This window comes from Arachis ipaensis, chromosome B2 (genome assembly GCF_059453495.1).
Source record: "Arachis ipaensis isolate K30076 ecotype BB chromosome B2, ASM5945349v1, whole genome shotgun sequence".
Taxonomy (NCBI): domain Eukaryota; kingdom Viridiplantae; phylum Streptophyta; class Magnoliopsida; order Fabales; family Fabaceae; genus Arachis; species Arachis ipaensis.
Window position 1 is genome coordinate 123,786,949 of NC_142437.1, and position 18,018 is coordinate 123,804,966.

At 34.2% G+C, this 18,018-nt stretch overlaps 3 protein-coding genes across 4 annotated transcripts; 2 read left to right on the top strand and 1 right to left on the bottom strand.

Annotated features, from left to right (window-relative positions):
* Positions 1-332: 332 nt before the first annotated feature.
* MMT (methionine S-methyltransferase) lies at positions 333-7,776 on the top strand. The gene is made up of 12 exons (XM_016329233.3): positions 333-715; positions 1,290-1,483; positions 1,731-1,937; positions 2,589-2,684; positions 3,108-3,296; positions 3,378-3,566; positions 3,656-3,892; positions 4,042-4,176; positions 4,564-4,884; positions 4,990-5,169; positions 5,888-6,847; positions 7,167-7,776. Exons 1-12 carry the CDS (start codon positions 499-501, stop codon positions 7,488-7,490), a joined length of 3,249 nt encoding a protein of 1,082 aa, XP_016184719.1. The 5' UTR covers positions 333-498; the 3' UTR covers positions 7,491-7,776.
* A 553-nt stretch (positions 7,777-8,329) lies between these two features.
* LOC107626366 (uncharacterized) lies at positions 8,330-12,212 on the top strand. Of its 2 annotated transcripts, XR_001617531.3 has the most exons (3): positions 8,330-8,641; positions 9,067-11,212; positions 11,717-12,212. XR_001617531.3 is itself a non-coding variant. In XM_016329234.3 (2 exons), the coding sequence occupies exon 2, from the start codon at positions 9,067-9,069 to the stop codon at positions 11,110-11,112; it is 2,046 nt and encodes a 681-aa protein (XP_016184720.1). In that variant the 5' UTR covers positions 8,330-8,641; the 3' UTR covers positions 11,113-11,513. The 2 variants fall into 2 exon arrangements, 1 of the variants encoding a protein (XP_016184720.1); XM_016329234.3 differs by lacking the exon at positions 11,717-12,212 and having other exon boundaries at positions 9,067-11,513.
* A 1,808-nt stretch (positions 12,213-14,020) lies between these two features.
* LOC107628606 (E3 ubiquitin-protein ligase) lies at positions 14,021-15,192 on the bottom strand. The gene is made up of 2 exons (XM_088505113.1): positions 15,057-15,192; positions 14,021-14,916 (listed from the first exon to the last, which is right to left on the bottom strand). Exon 2 carries the CDS (start codon positions 14,882-14,884, stop codon positions 14,519-14,521), a length of 366 nt encoding a protein of 121 aa, XP_088361239.1. The 5' UTR covers positions 14,885-14,916; positions 15,057-15,192; the 3' UTR covers positions 14,021-14,518.
* Positions 15,193-18,018: the final 2,826 nt, after the last annotated feature.

Below are 18,018 nucleotides of genomic sequence, written 5' to 3' on the forward strand. Positions count from 1 at the left end.
ATATTATTTATATATTAAAATTAGTTATTAATATATTTATATATAAATATATACACTGTTTAATTTATTTTTAATATGTCAACGAATTATAACTCAAATGGCATAGTCTTTTCATATTTATTTTTGATAAAAAAAATTATTTTTAATATATATTTATATTTTAATATATATTTTATAATAATAATTAATTGTATATTTAATATGATTTTATTGATATATAGACACCAAAAAGGAAAGATTACATATACAAATGCAAATAACAATAAACAATTCAATTAAATAAACAAATTAATTGACGTAGCTACACTTTTATATTATAATTATTTATATTATTTATATTTTTTAGTAGAAAAAGGAAAAGGTCGTTGCTAACTGAGTCAGAAGACTGAGAGCTTAGAACACAGAAACAAGTGGAGCATTCTTCTTCTGATGTGAAAGTGAGAGAGACACTCAATCCATTAACCAATCAGCATTCACAGATTTTCCGGTGAACAAACAATGGACGAGTTTTTGAACACCTGCAAGGTCTCCGGCGACGCCGCGTACGCCGCCCTAAGGTCGGTGCTTGACAAGCTCGAGGATCCGAAGACTCGTACGGACACTCGGATCTTCTTGTCGGAGCTTAAGAAACGGTTTCCGACGAAGGAAGATTGTGATAGCTGCTTTGAAACCTACCACTTTCGAATCGAAGACGTGCTTTTGGACCAAAACGAAGGTATACACTTTTTTTTTCCCCTTTTTTGTCGTTTATAGCCGCAACACAGTCATAAACGCACCAACCAAAAGCCACAACGTAATTTGTTTGGATTGGATTTGATTGGATTGAGTTTCACTTTGACTCTGTTTACTAATTTCACTGTGCAATTTTGGAGGTTTTACGTGTGATATAATGACATTACAACTCTGATTTTGATGTTGATGTTGAAGGTTAATGCATGGCTCTGTAAAAATTCAAAAGTTAAGATTAGTTAATTAATAATAGTAATAAAAGACTAAAAGACAAGAAAATTTTATTTGTAGTGTTGTGTTGTAAAAAATAAAGGTGTGTGGTTTTTGTGATGGGTTGGTATTTATGTTAATTTCTATGCACTGATAGGGTAAACAAGTTTTATAGTGGCAGTTAATCAAATTGAACTGAGAAATCATGGTGGTTAGTTATCTAAGTTGATTTTGACACTTTCTAACAATGTTATTGGTCAGCAGTGTAAAATTTTTTGTATTATATTACTGCATATACATTAATTCCATTTTTGATGTGCATAATGGGAAACTTGTTTGCTTTGTTGCAGGACACAAGGGGAGAAAGAAATTGACTACGATGGTGATTCCTAGCATATTTCTGCCAGAGGACTGGTCTTTTACTTTCTTTGAAGGGATTAATAGGCACCCGGACTCCATTTTCAAGGACAGGACTGTTGCCGAGCTTGGCTGTGGAAATGGGTGGATATCCATTGCCATTGCTGACAAGTGGTTGCCTTCCAAGGTTTTTTCAATCATGTGCAGCATTTTTTATTTAAGGCCTCTTTAATTATAGTGACCATCACAATTTTTTTCACATAATTGTGAATGCATAAACACACAAGATGAAACAATGAAATGAAAATGGTAACTGAACAGACTCTTAAAAATTCATACAACTGCCTAGAAACAGTGAAACATTCTACATGCATTTTTTTTTTCTGTCAACTATTCCTTGAAATCACTCATAGCACAAGCTGTAATTTTTGCAGGTTTATGGCCTTGATATCAATCCTAGAGCGATAAAGATTTCCTGGATAAACTTATATTTAAATGCTTTAGATGATAAAGGCCAGCTCATCTATGATGAGGAGAAGAAAACTTTGCTGGACAGGGTAGAGTTCTATGAATCTGATCTTCTGTCATATTGCAGAGAAAATCATATTCAACTTGACAGAATTGTAGGATGCATACCACAGGTACAGAACCATTACATATTTCCAACCAAGCACTAAGTAGGTTACTATGATTAATGATATAGTTGCTTCTTATTAGTATGCCTAGTACATAGAAGTTTCATTGAGGTGCCTCTTCGAGGGCCACTTCTCTACCTGCTGTTTTCTATGTTGACCTTTTGACATGGTGATACCTTTTAGTACTGTGTGGCTTAGTGGCAAATTATTGATTCTAAAATTATACCTTAAAATATTTTATGCATAGTGTTTTTCATTTAGATTCCCTTGTTGAGTGTTGTTGAATTAAAGTTACTGAATATAGATTAGTGCAATTTTGATTTGACTACAGATGCTAATATGTCTTTTATGTTATTCTTCATGTTCTTACTTTCTAAGCTGGGCCTGCCACTGCTAGAGTCTTTGTTCTTTAATTTTGTGGAACAAAGTAATAATTTTCGCATTTGATATATTAACCTCTACAAGTGTAATCATTATTTTTAATTGTTGTTGTCGTCATTGGTAGCTTTTACTGGCAGTCTTATAAGTTGGATTAATTGCAAACTTTGGCTCATAAAAGAAAATTATCATGGCTGGAGAATCTTTTTTAGCAAACGATATTGTAATGTTTTTTAATTCAACTAAAGATCAGTTATTCTTGTTATTGGCTTTATGCAGATTCTTAATCCAAATCCAGATGCAATGTCTAAGATGATAACAGAAAATGCAAGTGAAGAATTCCTTCATGCATTGAGTAATTATTGTGCACTTCAGGTAAATGGATCTTTATTCTATTATCATGGTCATCTGCTCTTTTGCTGGAGCTTGAGAATTATGTCTTGCATTCTTTCATGCTAAGTGCTTTAATGTGAACCTCGTCAATTTAAAAGGAAAAAAGTTATACACCACTGGATTTTTTGGTTGGCTCCAACTTTCTTTAAGTCACATGCTTAGTTATTATTGTATATTCATATTGTTCTTCAGAGCAAGCTTTTTCCATTTGTTCATGAAATAATTCATAAATGTTCCAAGCCACTAGAAGTCTAGAAGAATCTTGTTAAGATTTTACTTCTACCCGCACAACTTATCCTTGATACACTCTTGTGATAAGATGTTTTGGCTTTGTAGAAATGTCTTTGATTGATGTATTAGACGACCTAATGCAGCATTCTCATATTTACTTTACTTTGTATTTAGGGTTTTGTGGAGGATCAGTTTGGCTTGGGTTTAATTGCTAGGGCGGTTGAAGAGGGGATATCAGTAATCAAAGCTGCCGGAATTATGATCTTCAATATGGGAGGCCGACCAGGTCAAGCTGTTTGCAAAAGGTTGTTTGAACGACGGGGGTTTTGCATTACAAAGCTTTGGCAAACCAAAATTCTTCAGGTTAGAATTTAGAAAACAGATATTTGGCTATACATCAATTCTCCAGTGAAAGTGCAATCTTACTGAGAAATATTGGTATAGGCTGGTGACACAGATATTGCAGCATTGGTTGAGATTGAGAAGAACAGCCCCCACCGTTTTGAATTCTTTATGGGACTTTCTGGTGATCAGCCTATTTGTGCACGGACAGCATGGGCCTATGGAAAGGCTGGTGGCAGAATTTCCCATGCTTTATCAGTTTACAGTTGTCAACTTCGTAATCCTACCCAGGTGGGTGCTTCTCTAAAGCTTGATATTTCAAGAAGATAATATCTGTTTCCCTGAAGGAAATTGATGCAAAATCCATTTGTATATGACAGATCAAAGTTATTTTTGAGTTTCTTAAAAATGGATTTCAAGGGATCAGCAGCTCTCTAGATTTGTCCTTTGAGGATGATTCTGTTGCCGATGAGAAGATTCCTTTTTTGGCTTATCTTGCAAGCACTTTAAAAAATAGTTCTTATTTTCCATACGAGCCACCTGCTGGAAGCAAACGTTTTCGCAATCTCATTGCAGGGTTTTTGAAGACTTATCACCATATTCCACTTTCTGCTAATGTAAGATTCCAAATATGTTATTAGTTCTACTTTAGATCCTGTATAACTCTGCAGGCCAGCATTCTCTTCTGATTTTCTGGCTGTCTTTGATTTAAGCATGAAATTCTGCTAACATAATATTGACTTGATCTGTTGAAATCTTGTGCAAGAATGTTGTCATTTTCCCCTCAAGGGCTGCTGCAATTGAAAATGCTCTTCACTTGTTCTCGCCTCGCCTTGCTATTGTTGATGAACATCTAACTCGACACCTCCCTAGGAAATGGTTGACATCTTTGGCCCTTAAGGTATGGAGTAGCTGTTCCTTCCTCCCCTTGTTTCTCATACTTTTCCAAATGGCATATGCTATTTGCAATATTATTTCTGTGAATTTTAGAATTTGATATGTCAATGAATGCAGTTAATTGTATGTTTGTCCTTGCTGTGAAATTTCTGCTATAGCAACAATCATTTAAGAAGTTCTTTAGATGAGCAGCACTATTGAGAAAGAAATGTAGCTTCATGCCTGTTTGCCTTTTCAAATTTTACCATTATGGTTGCTGATTATGTAGCTTTGGATTCCATAAATTGATAAAAGAAAACAAAGGATTGAATGATTTTCTTTGAATATTCTTTTGTGAACAATGTAGTTTGATTGTTTGAGTCTACTTTAATGATTTTCCTCTTTCTTGCAGGGCACAGAAACCATTGAGCCTTTAGATGATGCAATTACTGTAATTGAAGCCCCTCGGCAATCAGATTTACTGATAGAACTAATAAAGAAATTGAAGCCTCAAGTGGTGGTGACAGGGATTGCTCATTTTGAGGCAGTTACTAGTTCAGCTTTTGTGCACCTTCTAGATACAACACAGGAGATTGGGTCTCGTCTTTTCTTGGACATATCAGATCACTTTGAGCTATCCAGTCTTCCAGGATCAAATGGTGTCCTTAAGTATCTTTCAGGAACTCCTTTGCCGTCTCATGCAGCAATCATATGCGGACTGGTAAAAAACAAGGTGATGTTCCATGCTAACTTCCTGGCTTTCTTAGTCTGTAAGATATCATTCTATTTTGGTTTGATTTTCGCAATTTCTTATTGATTGCATTCACATGGTTTTCAGGTTTATCCAGATTTAGAAACAGCCTTTGTCGTTACAGAAGAAGAATCCCTCTTTAGTGCACTGTCCAAAACTGTGGAATTACTAGAAGGCAATACTTCATTGATTAATCAATACTATTATGGTTGTATTTTTCATGAGCTGCTTGCATTTCAGCTTTCTGGCCGACATGCACCAGCTGAGGTTTGTCACTCTTTTCTTGTTGCCTATAGTTGAACTTTCCTAGTAGAATTTTAATTGCCATCATTACCTAAATTTCATTCCTGATATAATATAAATATTAGTTCTTTCTTTTTGCTCTAAATGGACCATAAAAGAACCTTGTTGAATATGTGCAAAAAGTTGAATATGGAATACATATTCCAAGGATTTTCCTGGTACAATTTTAATTGCCTTCGTTACATAAAATGCATTTCTCTTTATCTTTGCCTCTTATTAAATTCAAACAAGGAATCATGTCAGTGCCATTATTCTACTAGTTGGATGTTTTGATCAATTACATTGGGAACTTAAGGTCTAAATTTTGCTAGCAGAAGAGCAAAGACCATCACTTAATCTAGTAAGTAGAAAAATAAGGTTAACCTGGTTGTTGAGATTGTTGAGATATTTGTGAAAATATTTTCTCCAGCATTCATGATCTGATATGATGCATGGCTAATTACTGACCTGAATATCATAAACACCCTGGGTCCTGGGACTTTGTAAGATTGGAAACTAAAGGGAGAATTTGTTTGCTAAATTTTCCAATTCAGCACATTTTTATGGCTGTTTTTTTCTAAGCTTATTGTTGCTCAGAATGGCAATTATGCCAGAAAATAGGATAGGCATCTCTATGTTATCTATTTATGTCATATCTGCTGCTAAGATTCTCATTGCTTTCATTTTTCAACTCATCCTTCAGAGAAAGAGCAACAATGCCAAATCAGTAGATATGATAGGATATTCCGCAGCAGCCTCATCAGTGCTTGATAATGCTGAGCTTTCAATTAACGGGGTGGAGAGCGACTCTGTTATTCACATGGATGTTGATCAAACCTTCTTGCCTGTTCCATCTCCTGTTAAGGGTGCTCTTTTTGAAAGTTTTGCTAGGCAAAACATGTCAGAATCCGAGGCTGATGTTAACACAAGCATCAAAAACTATGTTAAAAGCAACTATGGTTTTCCAACTAAAAGCGGCACTGAATTTATATACGCTGACAATTCAAAGGCTCTTTTCAATAAGCTTGTCCTCTGCTGCATCAAAGAAGCTGGCACCCTCTGTTTTCCGGCTGGATCAAATGGGAACTATGTTTCTTCTGCCAGATTTTTGAAAGCTGACACAGTGATAGTCCCTACAGATGCCAATGTGGGTTTCAAGTTTACAGAGAAGGCACTCACCAAAGTCTTTGGGACTGTGAAAAACCCATGGGTGTATATTTCTGGCCCTACAGTTAACCCAACAGGCTTAGTTTATAGCAACAATGAAATAGGAGAGATTTTGAGCACTTGTGCTAAATTTGGCGCAAGAGTTATAATTGATACATCGTCTTCTGGTCTCGAGTTTGACAGCAATGGCTGGGATTTGGAGCCGTGTTTATCTAAGTTGAAGTCTTCATGCAACCCATCATTTTGTGTGTCTCTTCTTGGAGGGTTGTCTCTGCCAATGCTAAATGGTGTTCTCAAATTCGGGTTTCTTATTCTAAATGAGCCGCATTTGGTTGACACCTTCCATAGTTTTCCAGGATTAATCAGGCCTCACAGTACTGCTAGATATGCTATAAAGAAGTTGCTGGAGCTTAGGGCACAAAAACCTTCAAGTTTATCAGATGCTATTGTTGAATACACTGCAATATTGAAAAACAGGTCCAAGTCTTTGAAAGAGGTAATTCCAGATCTGTCAACTTTTATGTTTGAGATGTATTTAACATGTATATTACATTGATCCCTCCTAAGGTTAAGTGATATTACACTTCGCACCCTTTGATTTGTCATGTTTACAACTGAGGTCAATGTTACATTTATAAATCCAAGGGTATCAGTTGTAAGTTGTAACATTGGTTAAACTTAAGGTGAGGTTAGTGTATTGTGTACAAATTGAGAGATGATGCATGTAATATCACCTAATCTTGGAACTGGTCTGTGTTTTAATTGGTTTGTCTTCATAGCTTTAATTCTTGCCATTTTTTGGGTTATGATCTTAGGCACTTGAGCAAAATGGGTGGGAAGTGCTTGAATCGTGTGCTGGTGTCTCGGTAGTGGCAAAGCCCTCTGCCTATCTCAACAAGACTGTTACACTAAAGATTTTGCCAGAAGGTGAAGGTGGACAAGACAATGCCACCATGAAAATCACACTTGATGACTCCAATATTAGGAATGCCCTTCTCAAATCTACTGGACTATGCATCAATAGTGGCTCCTGGACTGGAATTCCTGGATACTGTCGCTTCAACATTGCGTTGGAAGAGAGCGATTTCAGCAAAGCATTGGATTGCATTAAGAAGTTCAAAGTGATTGCACTACATTAAACAAGCTCTGCCATTAGTGCACACGTATTCTTTTAGCTTTGATCATTAGTGTTTGTGGTCCTTTTTTTGTTTGAGAAAAAAAGAAAAAAAAGCAGTGGCTATGATGCTTGAAAGGTTATGCCCAACTTTTAATTTCTGTTCTTCCACTTAGTGTAGCATTGTTTTGATATATACACATAGTATAATGGCCACTCAGCATGCAGTAACTCGCTGCATTGTGAAATGTGAACTTCCAACGTTAAAATGAAATTGTTTCCCCTTCCCTTAATGTTAAAGGTCTTAGGATGTATATTATTGTCCTTAATCTTTAGTATCCTATCTTCAAGTTGTATCTTGATTTAATTCAAGTCTAAGTTCCCAAGCAAGCTAATTATCTAAAATTTTGTCTTTAAAATGTATGTGTGGTTTAATTTATTTTCAATGTGTATTTGTATTCTAGCATATATTTTATATTGATAGCTGAATTTGGTGGCTGATTTTGGTGTACACGTAGCATAACTCGTGAGAAATTAATAATGCATAAACATGGACATAGTTGGAGCATATAATATTAAAAAGGCGAAGGAGGTAAAATATGTTTCATTACTAATATGAAAAATTTGGTATTTAATTTAACTACAAAGGGATAAATGAAGTTGAAAAAAGAAGAAGGTGAAGGTAAATTCAATAGTATATTATGATATTAATATCTTTCTAATAAAATATGATATATTTGAAAATTATAAAGAAATTCTAATTTAATAAAATTAAAAAATAATCTTTTCAAAAAGGGTAACAAAAGAAAATAATAATAATAATAATAATAATAATAATAATAATAATAACAACGTGCGTGGCTCGTGACTGAGCTGAGGACTCATGAGGAGTGCCACCATCTTTTCCATTTTTCATTTTTCATTTTTCACTGCACTTTCATATTCCTTCCTTTCCGAGTGCTGCTTCTTCTTCTTCTCCTTCATTCCACTCCACTACACTACGCATTCTACGCTTTCGAAACGCATCGCTTTGCTCACGCCGATATTCCAACTCACTGAATAACAGCGAGTCGAGTTCCGCCAACTCATTCACAGACAGAAGGGAAAAAAAAAGAAAGAAAAAACAGAGCTACCAGACGCAACAAACTCCACTGACTTCTCCATCGCTTCTAGAAGGTTCCACTCCTTAAATCTTCATCTACACGCACTTTGCACCTGTAAATGATTTCATTCACTGAATAAACACACGTGGATTGATCCTCGTTTTGCCTTGCACTTAGGGTTTTCTGTTCTCTCTTTTTTATAACTTATGCGTTTTACGTGTTCGACGAAATTCCTGTGACGATAAACCCTTATTTTTTTTATTATTCTAGTGAAAAAAAAAACCATTGAAAATAGATTTGGATTTTCATTACTTGTCATTATACATAGTTTATGATATGTAGAGCAATGGTGTTATTGATACTTATGTTGCATAGGACGTGATGATAATTTAAAATGTGTATCTAGCTATCTGCTGAGACGTTGAAAATTGAAAATTCTGCTTGGTATGTTATTTGTGCTTGTGTTTTGAATGTGGTTTTGTTCCTGTAACCATGCAGATGTCTTTGTATATTGGTAATATGTCCGAGCACACCCGAAAGGATGAGCTCGAGCATGTTTTCCGTAGGTTTGGGCATTGTAACGTTCAGCTGAAAAGGGAAGGATATGGGTTTGTGGTGTTTGACTTTCCTCCTAATGCGACGAAGGCTTTGAGGGCATTGAAAGGTAGGAATATATGTGGGGAACCACTGACTCTGACGTGGTCCAATAAGCAGCCTGCTGGGAGTTTTCAGAGGTTTCCTAGGGGTGGTGGTAAGATCTACGAACCAAGACGTGGAAGGAATTCTGAGAGGATAGGGCATGCGAGGAGGAAAATGGGTTCCGATGGATGGAGGGATCAGGAGATGGGCAATGATGGTAGGGCTGAATCTGTTGGGGTTCCTGGTGAGGAGAGAGGATATCATCAAGATGATTTTAAAGACTATGTTAGGGAAGAAAGAGATTATAGGGAAGAGTTTCGTGATGATGGCAGTGGAGTTGTGCCTGCCTTGGAGGAAAATGGAAGATGGGGTGAGCCAATTCAGGACACATCGGCTGGCAATGGAAACGAAAATGCTCTAGAATTTGATCGGTATGAACCTTACCATGGCTATGACATGAAGCATGATGATAATCATATAGGTTACCGCGGTAGTTCTCCTAGAGCAACATCCTTAGAGAATATGGCCAGAGTGCGGATTGGTGAGGAAACCGTGAATCGTCCAAAGGACTCAAAATTCCGGCAAACATGCTATAGATGTGGTGAGCCAGGTCACAAAATGCGAGATTGTCCAAAACAGCATTCTTCACGGAGAAAGTATGAGAGGTTGGATGGTAGGCGAAATAATAAAATAGATGGAAATCATAGAATTGAAGATGAAGATAAATTCAGGTCTGAATCCTGGTCGAAGATGCGGTCAAGTGGGGATGCTTTATCAATGAGGAACCAGAGAGATGAACGGAGGGGGTCTGCATCACGACAATACCATTCACCATTAAGAAACAAATTGTCCCCTATGGCAAAGGAAACCGACAGGCACCGAAGAAGGGAATATGGAGGGAAGAAGCGGTGCAGAAACGAAGTAGAATCACCTAAAAGACCTAGGGGAAAAAGATCAAGACGGTCAACCAGTTCTTCCTTGCATTCAGATTACTCTACTTCTCACTCACTCCCAAATTCTCGATCACCCAAGTCTCTGCGGAAGTCACGTTTCCGTTCCAGATCAAGATCAGTGTCTTCTAGATCACACTCCTCATCTTCAAAGTTAATATCTTCTTCAAAATCTCCACACCGCAATGGCAAAAGTTCAGATTATAGGAGGTCAAGCTCTCATAGATCTTTGTCTGTCTCACTCAATCAGCCTTTGCCATCATCTGCAAAAAAGATCGAGCCCAATTCAAAATCATCTTCCATTAATGCTACTGCACTTGAATGTATGGATCATTTGGTTGTACAGGGACATAAGAATGGGAGTGCAATGGAGTCGGTAAATGTTCAATCCAAGGATGAAGGTCTTGCTGTAAATGGAACTTCTGCAGTGCAATCTACAGTGGTGGATGACATCGAAAATGACCAATGCGTTCAGGTGGACAATGATAAAAATAGGAGTCTAAGACCATCAGATACATTAGCAGATTTAACCAAATCGCTTGTTACCAGGAATTTGTCTACAGAGGTTGTGAAAGAGAAAGAGCTTTCTTGTCACACTGAGACACCATTGGTGCATGATATTCAGAAGGGAATTCAGAACCAAGTTTCAGAAACTTGTGTCAATTCCCATTCTCGTCATACAACAGCCATATCCACAGAGGAAATGTTCATGGTTCTTAAGAATTATGGGTTGGAACTTCCAAAAGACAATGAAGAAACTTTATCAGTGGATGCATTCTTTGGTTCTGCTCGATTGTGGCCTTGGCATATCGTTTATTACCGTAGGTTGAAGAAGGGCCCAATTTCAGCTGAGAACTATGCTAGGCGTGTTGCACAGAATCAGGAATTTGGCATTGTTGATAAGTATATAAGAAGCAGCAGTGGATGGGGAGAAGTTGATCTTGTGAATTCTTAATACTGCAGCTACAAGTGATCCCCTCTTTAGTAGATTTATCCTCGTTGAGTGCACTACATTGTGATGTTCTTCTTTTCGGCATGGCTCTGTATTTGCCCAGGTAATTTGCAAAACATGCTGTATTGCTTTGCCAACTTATTTCCGGTTACTATTGGCACAACACCATTTAAAAGTTGATAAAAATATATTAGAAATGTAGCATGCCAAATGCAGAGATTGTAGATAACCGATGATAGTTTTTTGGAGACAACTACGGTTAACATCAATTAACAACTGAAGTAAGAACCAAGTTACTTGTTCATCGTATAGCAAATCAAACATTATCCTTTCATTCTTCCATGTTTTGTTTCAAATGGTCAAAGTGTCAAATTCATTTTATTGTGGAACATCATTTTAACTAAGCGTTTGTTGGATAAGCCTTCATATATGATGTAATTCTTTTGAATTTCATTATACTCGAGTTGTTTTTCATCCTTAGTAATTATGTTGTGTCAGATTTTCTGATCGATGAAGTGAGGCCCTGTTTATTACCTTGCAAAAATATGAATACGTGCATTTATTATGATAATTAAGAAAACATTTAGTGAGGCTTTTATGGTTGCAGGCTTGCCATGTCATGGAGGAAAAAAAAAAGGGTGTTGCTCATCATCCTAGGTTATCTCATTGACTGGTGGACTATAGCTATTTCCTTTCCTTTTCAAGTAGGCTGGGTTTTGGATTGAATCACATTAGCATATCTTCATGTAAATAATAACTGAACTATTAATCTTGTGCGGAATCAGAAAATCAAGAAATAACTATAGTACGGGTTAATCAGAAAAAAACGTTTGCTTTGCTGGTAAATGGCATTTTGTGTCTGTAATGTGTTGGGTAGAACAATAGGATAATAGTTTTTCTTTTCTTCTTTGTCTGATGATGGACTTAATTGAAGGATTATTGCCATTGAGCTTGTCAATTTAATTCTTAGACAAGAAGGAGAAGAGGGGTGTCAGAAAGAAAAGGAAAAAAGAGGAGAGAAAAGAGGGGGGGGGGGGGGTGTCTGAGTATGTACTATGTACACATTGCTAAAAAATATGATAAACATTTGTTCAGTTCAAATAGCATGGCACTTTATTTTTTTAAAAAAGAAACAGACTTAAGTTATTGGTTTGTCATTTGGCTTGAAAAAAAAATAAATAACATTCTCATTCTTTTTAGTGAAACCACATCTATCTTAATAGAGAAAGCAGTCCCTTTCAGGCATCACAGTGTTGTTAGTTGAACCAGTAAACTTCATATATTATTTTTATGATAGTTAAAAGAGAAAAAGAATTGACATGGGGTTATCCTCAAGAAGTAATGGTGGATAAATTAATTTTTGAATGCAACTGCTATGATTAAATCAATCCCCAACTATCCTTTTGCTGTTGTGACTTATGAGAGTAATACAATATTTTCATTCTGATGTTTTTGGGCAAACTGAACATTTATTTGCTTCCCCAAAATGTATTCTTTTATATCATATCATGATGCCTTTCTTATACTTTTATTATTATTATAACGATGACTGATTCAATGCATTCATATTCATTCATTTGACCCCATCCACAACTTAGTATTAATCTCCTGATCTGTAGTTTCGGTTCTGACTTCTGAGCCTTGGTCCCTCATGTTGTTGATGTTGCCCTCTTTTATCTCCCTCACCTCTAATGTTTTCACCTCTGAACTTTACCTTTGTCAAATTCCCCTTGTTTATTGCTGACACTAAGTAACAACATTGAGACCCTTGGTGTGGGGTTTTCATCAAAATCAAATCAAACACATGAATCCAAAATAAAAAAGGAAAGGAGAAATGAATGGTAGGTTAACAAAAATGGATGCTAGTTTTGGGGTATTGCTTTGTGTTTTTTTGGATTGAAGTTATTGTAACCAATGCATTGCAGTTGAGAAATGCTTAAATGAAAGTGCAAAGGATCATGGAGATTGGAGGTGTGTATTGGGGAAAATAAGCAAGAGAAAAAAAAATGGATGGGAAAAGGTGGGCATTAATAATCTGAACTAAATATCTCCCTCATTATTCTCAACCGCCCCAATTACTATTGCATTTATGTGATTATAAATGGTCTTAATAGATCGCCTTCTTTTTTTTCAATGCTTGGAACTACCCAACCCACCCTCCACCATCCCTTAATTCAATTTAATTGATCAGATTCTTCTCTTCCAAACCCACAATTAAGTTTTTCTAATTCATGCCATTGTTCTCATTATGCTCGTGGATCATGGTTGTTACAGGTCATAAGGATAGTGATTGAAACTATAAAATTGATTTTTCCATGGGCGTGCCCTTAATAAATTGTTAGCATTTAATCTCATCGACAAAGTCAACAAAAACATTATCTCTTCCCATTAGTTGCAAACCATATGTTTGAGTTCAACAAAAATGCTTCATTACTTAATAGTTAGGTATGCACTAAAGACATGTCTATTACCAGAAATTCTACTCAACAATGAGTTTTTACCATTGTTAGTATTTTAATTCAAGAGCTCTATCACTGCACTATTTCGGTGTTAATAATCATGATTGTTTCTCACTATTGTGGACTGAGACATAAAAATGGGTTAGGTCGGTGTGGCAGCCACATGATTCATGATTTTTACAACAACCTTAGTGGGCCTTGCAATCTATTTTTGACTCTCAATAACAAAGTACACAGGATCTATCTACTTGTTTGTGTGCCACGGTAAACTTAGGATTCTGCTACTTTTATCTTGTCTCAAATTTTAACCCTTTCCTTTCAATTAGTATATAAAAATGGTGGCTATAACAAAAACAGCATGTGCTCTTGATTGAATAAAACAGTTATATATCTATCATAAAAAAACTAGGATCGAATTCACCTAAACATAAGTAAAAGTGTAAAACTACCAGTGCAGAAATTCTGAATCCAGTCTCAGAAAGATACTCAATTTTTTTTTCTTCCAATATTACATATTAATTATATAACTAGAATAGTGCTATTTACGCTCCACTCTTAGGGGAAAAAAAAAAGAATTGTGATGCCCTCACTTCTAAGAAGAGGGAAAAACCGTTAAAAGAAAATGGAGCGCAAGTAGCACTATACTCATCCTACAAGAGAAAAGAGCAATAACATAAGAAGATAGGTTTAAAAAAAAAGATGATAGAGTTGTAAAGGAGAGGTTACTAGAACTAAAATCCTAATAACAAGTATTTCTAGCAGCAGAAAAAATAAGTAATAAGACGATTCATCTTTCTTAGACTTGTTATATTTTGAGTACTTATCACTCTGTCACTAGAAATAGTGACAGAGTGAAAGGTAACAAGTAAAAGGAAAATAAAAGAGTCACAGAAAGATTTTTCTGCCGCAAAAGAAGTACTCAAAAGAAGGTAGAAAAATAAAATACTAGTCTAGTTCTTGTTCCTCCTTGTGTTGTTGTTGTCAATGTTGTTGTCTTGAAGAACATCAAGCAAAACGGTGCTCTTGCATTTGGGACACTTAGGATCATCAACAGAGAGCATCACATACATGAGACAACGTTGGCAACCAACAACCACCATGAACGTAGCTTCAGGGCTGTCCGACCACTTCACACTGTCGTTGTCATCTTGGTTATTCAGCTCAGTTGACACGCACGAGCTCGGCGGCGACACCGTTGCCGATCGAGCCGGCGATAACTCCTCCTCCTCCTCCACCACCCTCCTCCGGTCAACCCTTGGTGGTGATAGGTTCAGCTTCAAGTCAAGCTTTGGAAACCTTCCATTCCTCTGACTCATGGTTTTGTTACTTATTGCTTTTCCTCTTTCACCTGTTTTTAACAAGAGAGCAAAGGACTTAAGTGTAAATTCATATACTTCAAATCAAATTATGTGACAAAAGAAATACATGAAACAAAAAAGTGAAAATTGAAAAGGGAAATAAAATATCTGTATGTGTATGTGTATGTACCTTAAGAATTTGAGGGAGAAGTGGAAGATATAAGAAAGAAAGTGATGTTTTATGTTTGTATTGGAGGGTTTGGACCTTGAAGGAAGGCCATGTTTATATAATGAAGAGAGGGGGGGTGATTTAATAAAGCTTAATTTAATTGTGAGAGAGAAAGAAAGAGAGAGAGAGAGAGAGAGTGTATGTTGTGTGATGAAATTGAATTGAATTGAATTGAATTTCATTGAAGTGATGTTGTATAGGGGGGGTAGAAGAAGAGTGTAAATTGTGAGCAAGAAAAGTATTAATTGTATGGAGAAATGGCAAGTGAGTATGCTGTATGCAGGAAGCGGAAAATTAAATTGAAAGCAAGACTAAATATAAATATAAATATAATAAATAAATATAATACAAAGTGCATAGTGAGGGCCTTTCTTCATTCATTGCTATTTGCTTATTTATGTGTCAATGTGAGTCGGTCTTTAAGACCTTCAGTGATATGTGCAATACTTCAGACATTACCGTATATGCCTGGATAGATTAAGCTCATAAATATATTAATTTTTTCAAAAATAATATATATATACATAAAAAATTAGTTATTAAATTAATTATAATATATTTTTATATAAAAATATATATTATTTTAAGAGTAAGGTATCGTTTTTGTCCCCAACGTTTTGGTAAATCCTATTTGTATCCCTAACGTTTAAATCGTCCTATTTGTATCCCTAACGTTTGTAAAAGTGATTCAATATTATCCTGACGTCAATTACACATCATGAGTGCTTTAGTTTGAGTTTTAAAAATCTCTTCTTGAAGTTAGATAGAATCGATGATCTACTCCAAAAAATAGCTCATCAAATGTTGAAACTAATTCCTACAACATTAACATAATTCACTTTTTTAGGGACATAATTGAATCTAAACACAAATAGTGGATATAATATTAAAATCGAACACATCCAAGTGAGACATAACTGAGAATGAATACATCCAAGTGAGAATAATTGAAAAATATAATCTGATTTGTTAGTATAATTGATAGTATAATAACATTGAATCACTTTTATAAATGTTAAGGATACAAATAGGACGATTTAAACGTTAGAGACACAAATAGGACTTACCCAAATGTTGGAAACAAAAACGATACTTTACTCTTATTTTAATTATTTTTAATGTGTATTTTATATTTTAATGTATATTACATATGAGTGTTGATTTAATGATAAAGTTTTGTATAGTTGTAAATTAAAATTGGTCAATAAAAAACTTTAGATCGAATATTTTGTATTCTAACAAATTTTTATTTTACAAAAATCCTTGAGAATTTCTTCTATTGAATAGATTGGTCTTTTCTTTATTTTTTAAAGGAAGATTAATTTATTTTATATAATATTTTTTAAGATTTAATTTAATTGGTTTATAATAATATTAAAATTTATTGAGAATTTATTTATATTATGCTTTGAGTTTAATATTCTTAAATTTTGATTGTTTAACAATTGAAGTTTTAATTTATGTATTTTCTCCGTTTCATACTATATTTGTGTTACTTTCAAAAAATTCTTTTCATTTAATATATCTGTCATTCTCATATATTTCAAAGTAATATTTACAAGGTATTATTTTAAATTTTTTTACTTTACACAAACAACAAACAGTGAAAATATTTACAATATGAGTTAGCCAATTAATAAGAATAATTTGATAAATTATTTTTTAATCAACTTTGTTTTAGGTTCCTTTTTTTGTGACTTGTTTTAGGTTCCTTTATTTAGCAAACAAGTGACCAAAGTGATAACTACTATAAATTAAAAGGCGTACAATAATTTCTCTTAATTTGTTTTGTAATAAATGCTCATAAATTTTAAAATTAAAAATATCTACCACATGAAGAGAGATATTATTATTTTTAATATTAATATTGATGAATTAAATTTCATAGTTTCAACTTTCAAGAGAGATAGCGGATTTGTTATTCTCATATTAGTTTAGGAATAACATATCTTAACATATAATTTCAAGTTTTCAACCCAAAAAAAAAAAAAATCATACACATTGGACTAATCAGAAAGTTAAAATCGAATATTATTTTTTAAATAATTACTTATTTATATATATTTTTTGTGACTCTTATTTATATCTGTTTAAATTTATTATATTGACTAAAATGATGTTTTATTTATTTTTTATATTATGTTCTCAATATTTTTAATTACAATTAAATATTTACCTCATAGAGTAATTTTATTTAAATAACAATACGTCAATACCCTTCTATATTTGCATTAACACAAACAAAAACAAAAAAAACAAATTAGTTAATATTAATTTAATTACAAGACAAATACAAAAAATATATTATTGATCTAACATTTCTTTAAATATAATACAATAGAATACACTCTCATGCATCTTCATCCCTTCCACCCCATTTTGTCGATGCAAGAATCACAAAACAAGTAAAAAGAATGGTCAAAGAGATGAGAAAAATGATTAAATATATTATAATACTATTATTACATTGGACCACCGATTCCAAATAATGTTCAATTCATGAGGAGTGTGGGGGTTGCCAATATTTAACTCTAAGGTTATCGTTATTATGTTTAATCAACCTACTATTGCACATTGGTTAATTTTTCTTTCATTGCTTGGTTTTACTTTCTGGCATTCACAATAATTGATCTTTGAGACTTTAATTATTTAATAATAACAACATGTTGACCCTTATTTACGCTTAATAAAATGTCATATTGATTACCTATACTTTTCCTATAAGAATTCTCGAAGAGCTGAGATATTAAACTTTTCATTTTCTAAACAATAATAAAGTCAACAAAACAATTAAATAAATAATAAATTAAAAAAATTTTGATCTGACTCAAATATATATATATATATATATATATATATATATATATATAGTTACATCTATTTTATTTGATCGATGAATTATTTCTCATGGTAATTTTATTGC

What these genes read in the sequence shown, in the direction of transcription:
- MMT (XM_016329233.3), top strand. Translation starts at nt 499, where the DNA reads ATGGACGAGTTTTTGAACACCTGCAAGGTCTCCGGCGACGCCGCGTAC. An exon ending in ACAAGTGGTTGCCTTCCAAG is followed by an intron (nt 1,484 to 1,730) that starts GTTTTTTCAATC and finishes TAATTTTTGCAG; the next exon opens with GTTTATGGCCTTGATATCAA. An exon ending in GGTCCAAGTCTTTGAAAGAG is followed by an intron (nt 6,848 to 7,166) that starts GTAATTCCAGAT and finishes TTATGATCTTAG; the next exon opens with GCACTTGAGCAAAATGGGTG.
- LOC107626366 (XM_016329234.3), top strand. Translation starts at nt 9,067, where the DNA reads ATGTCTTTGTATATTGGTAATATGTCCGAGCACACCCGAAAGGATGAG.
- LOC107628606 (XM_088505113.1), bottom strand. Translation starts at nt 14,884, where the DNA reads ATGAGTCAGAGGAATGGAAGGTTTCCAAAGCTTGACTTGAAGCTGAAC.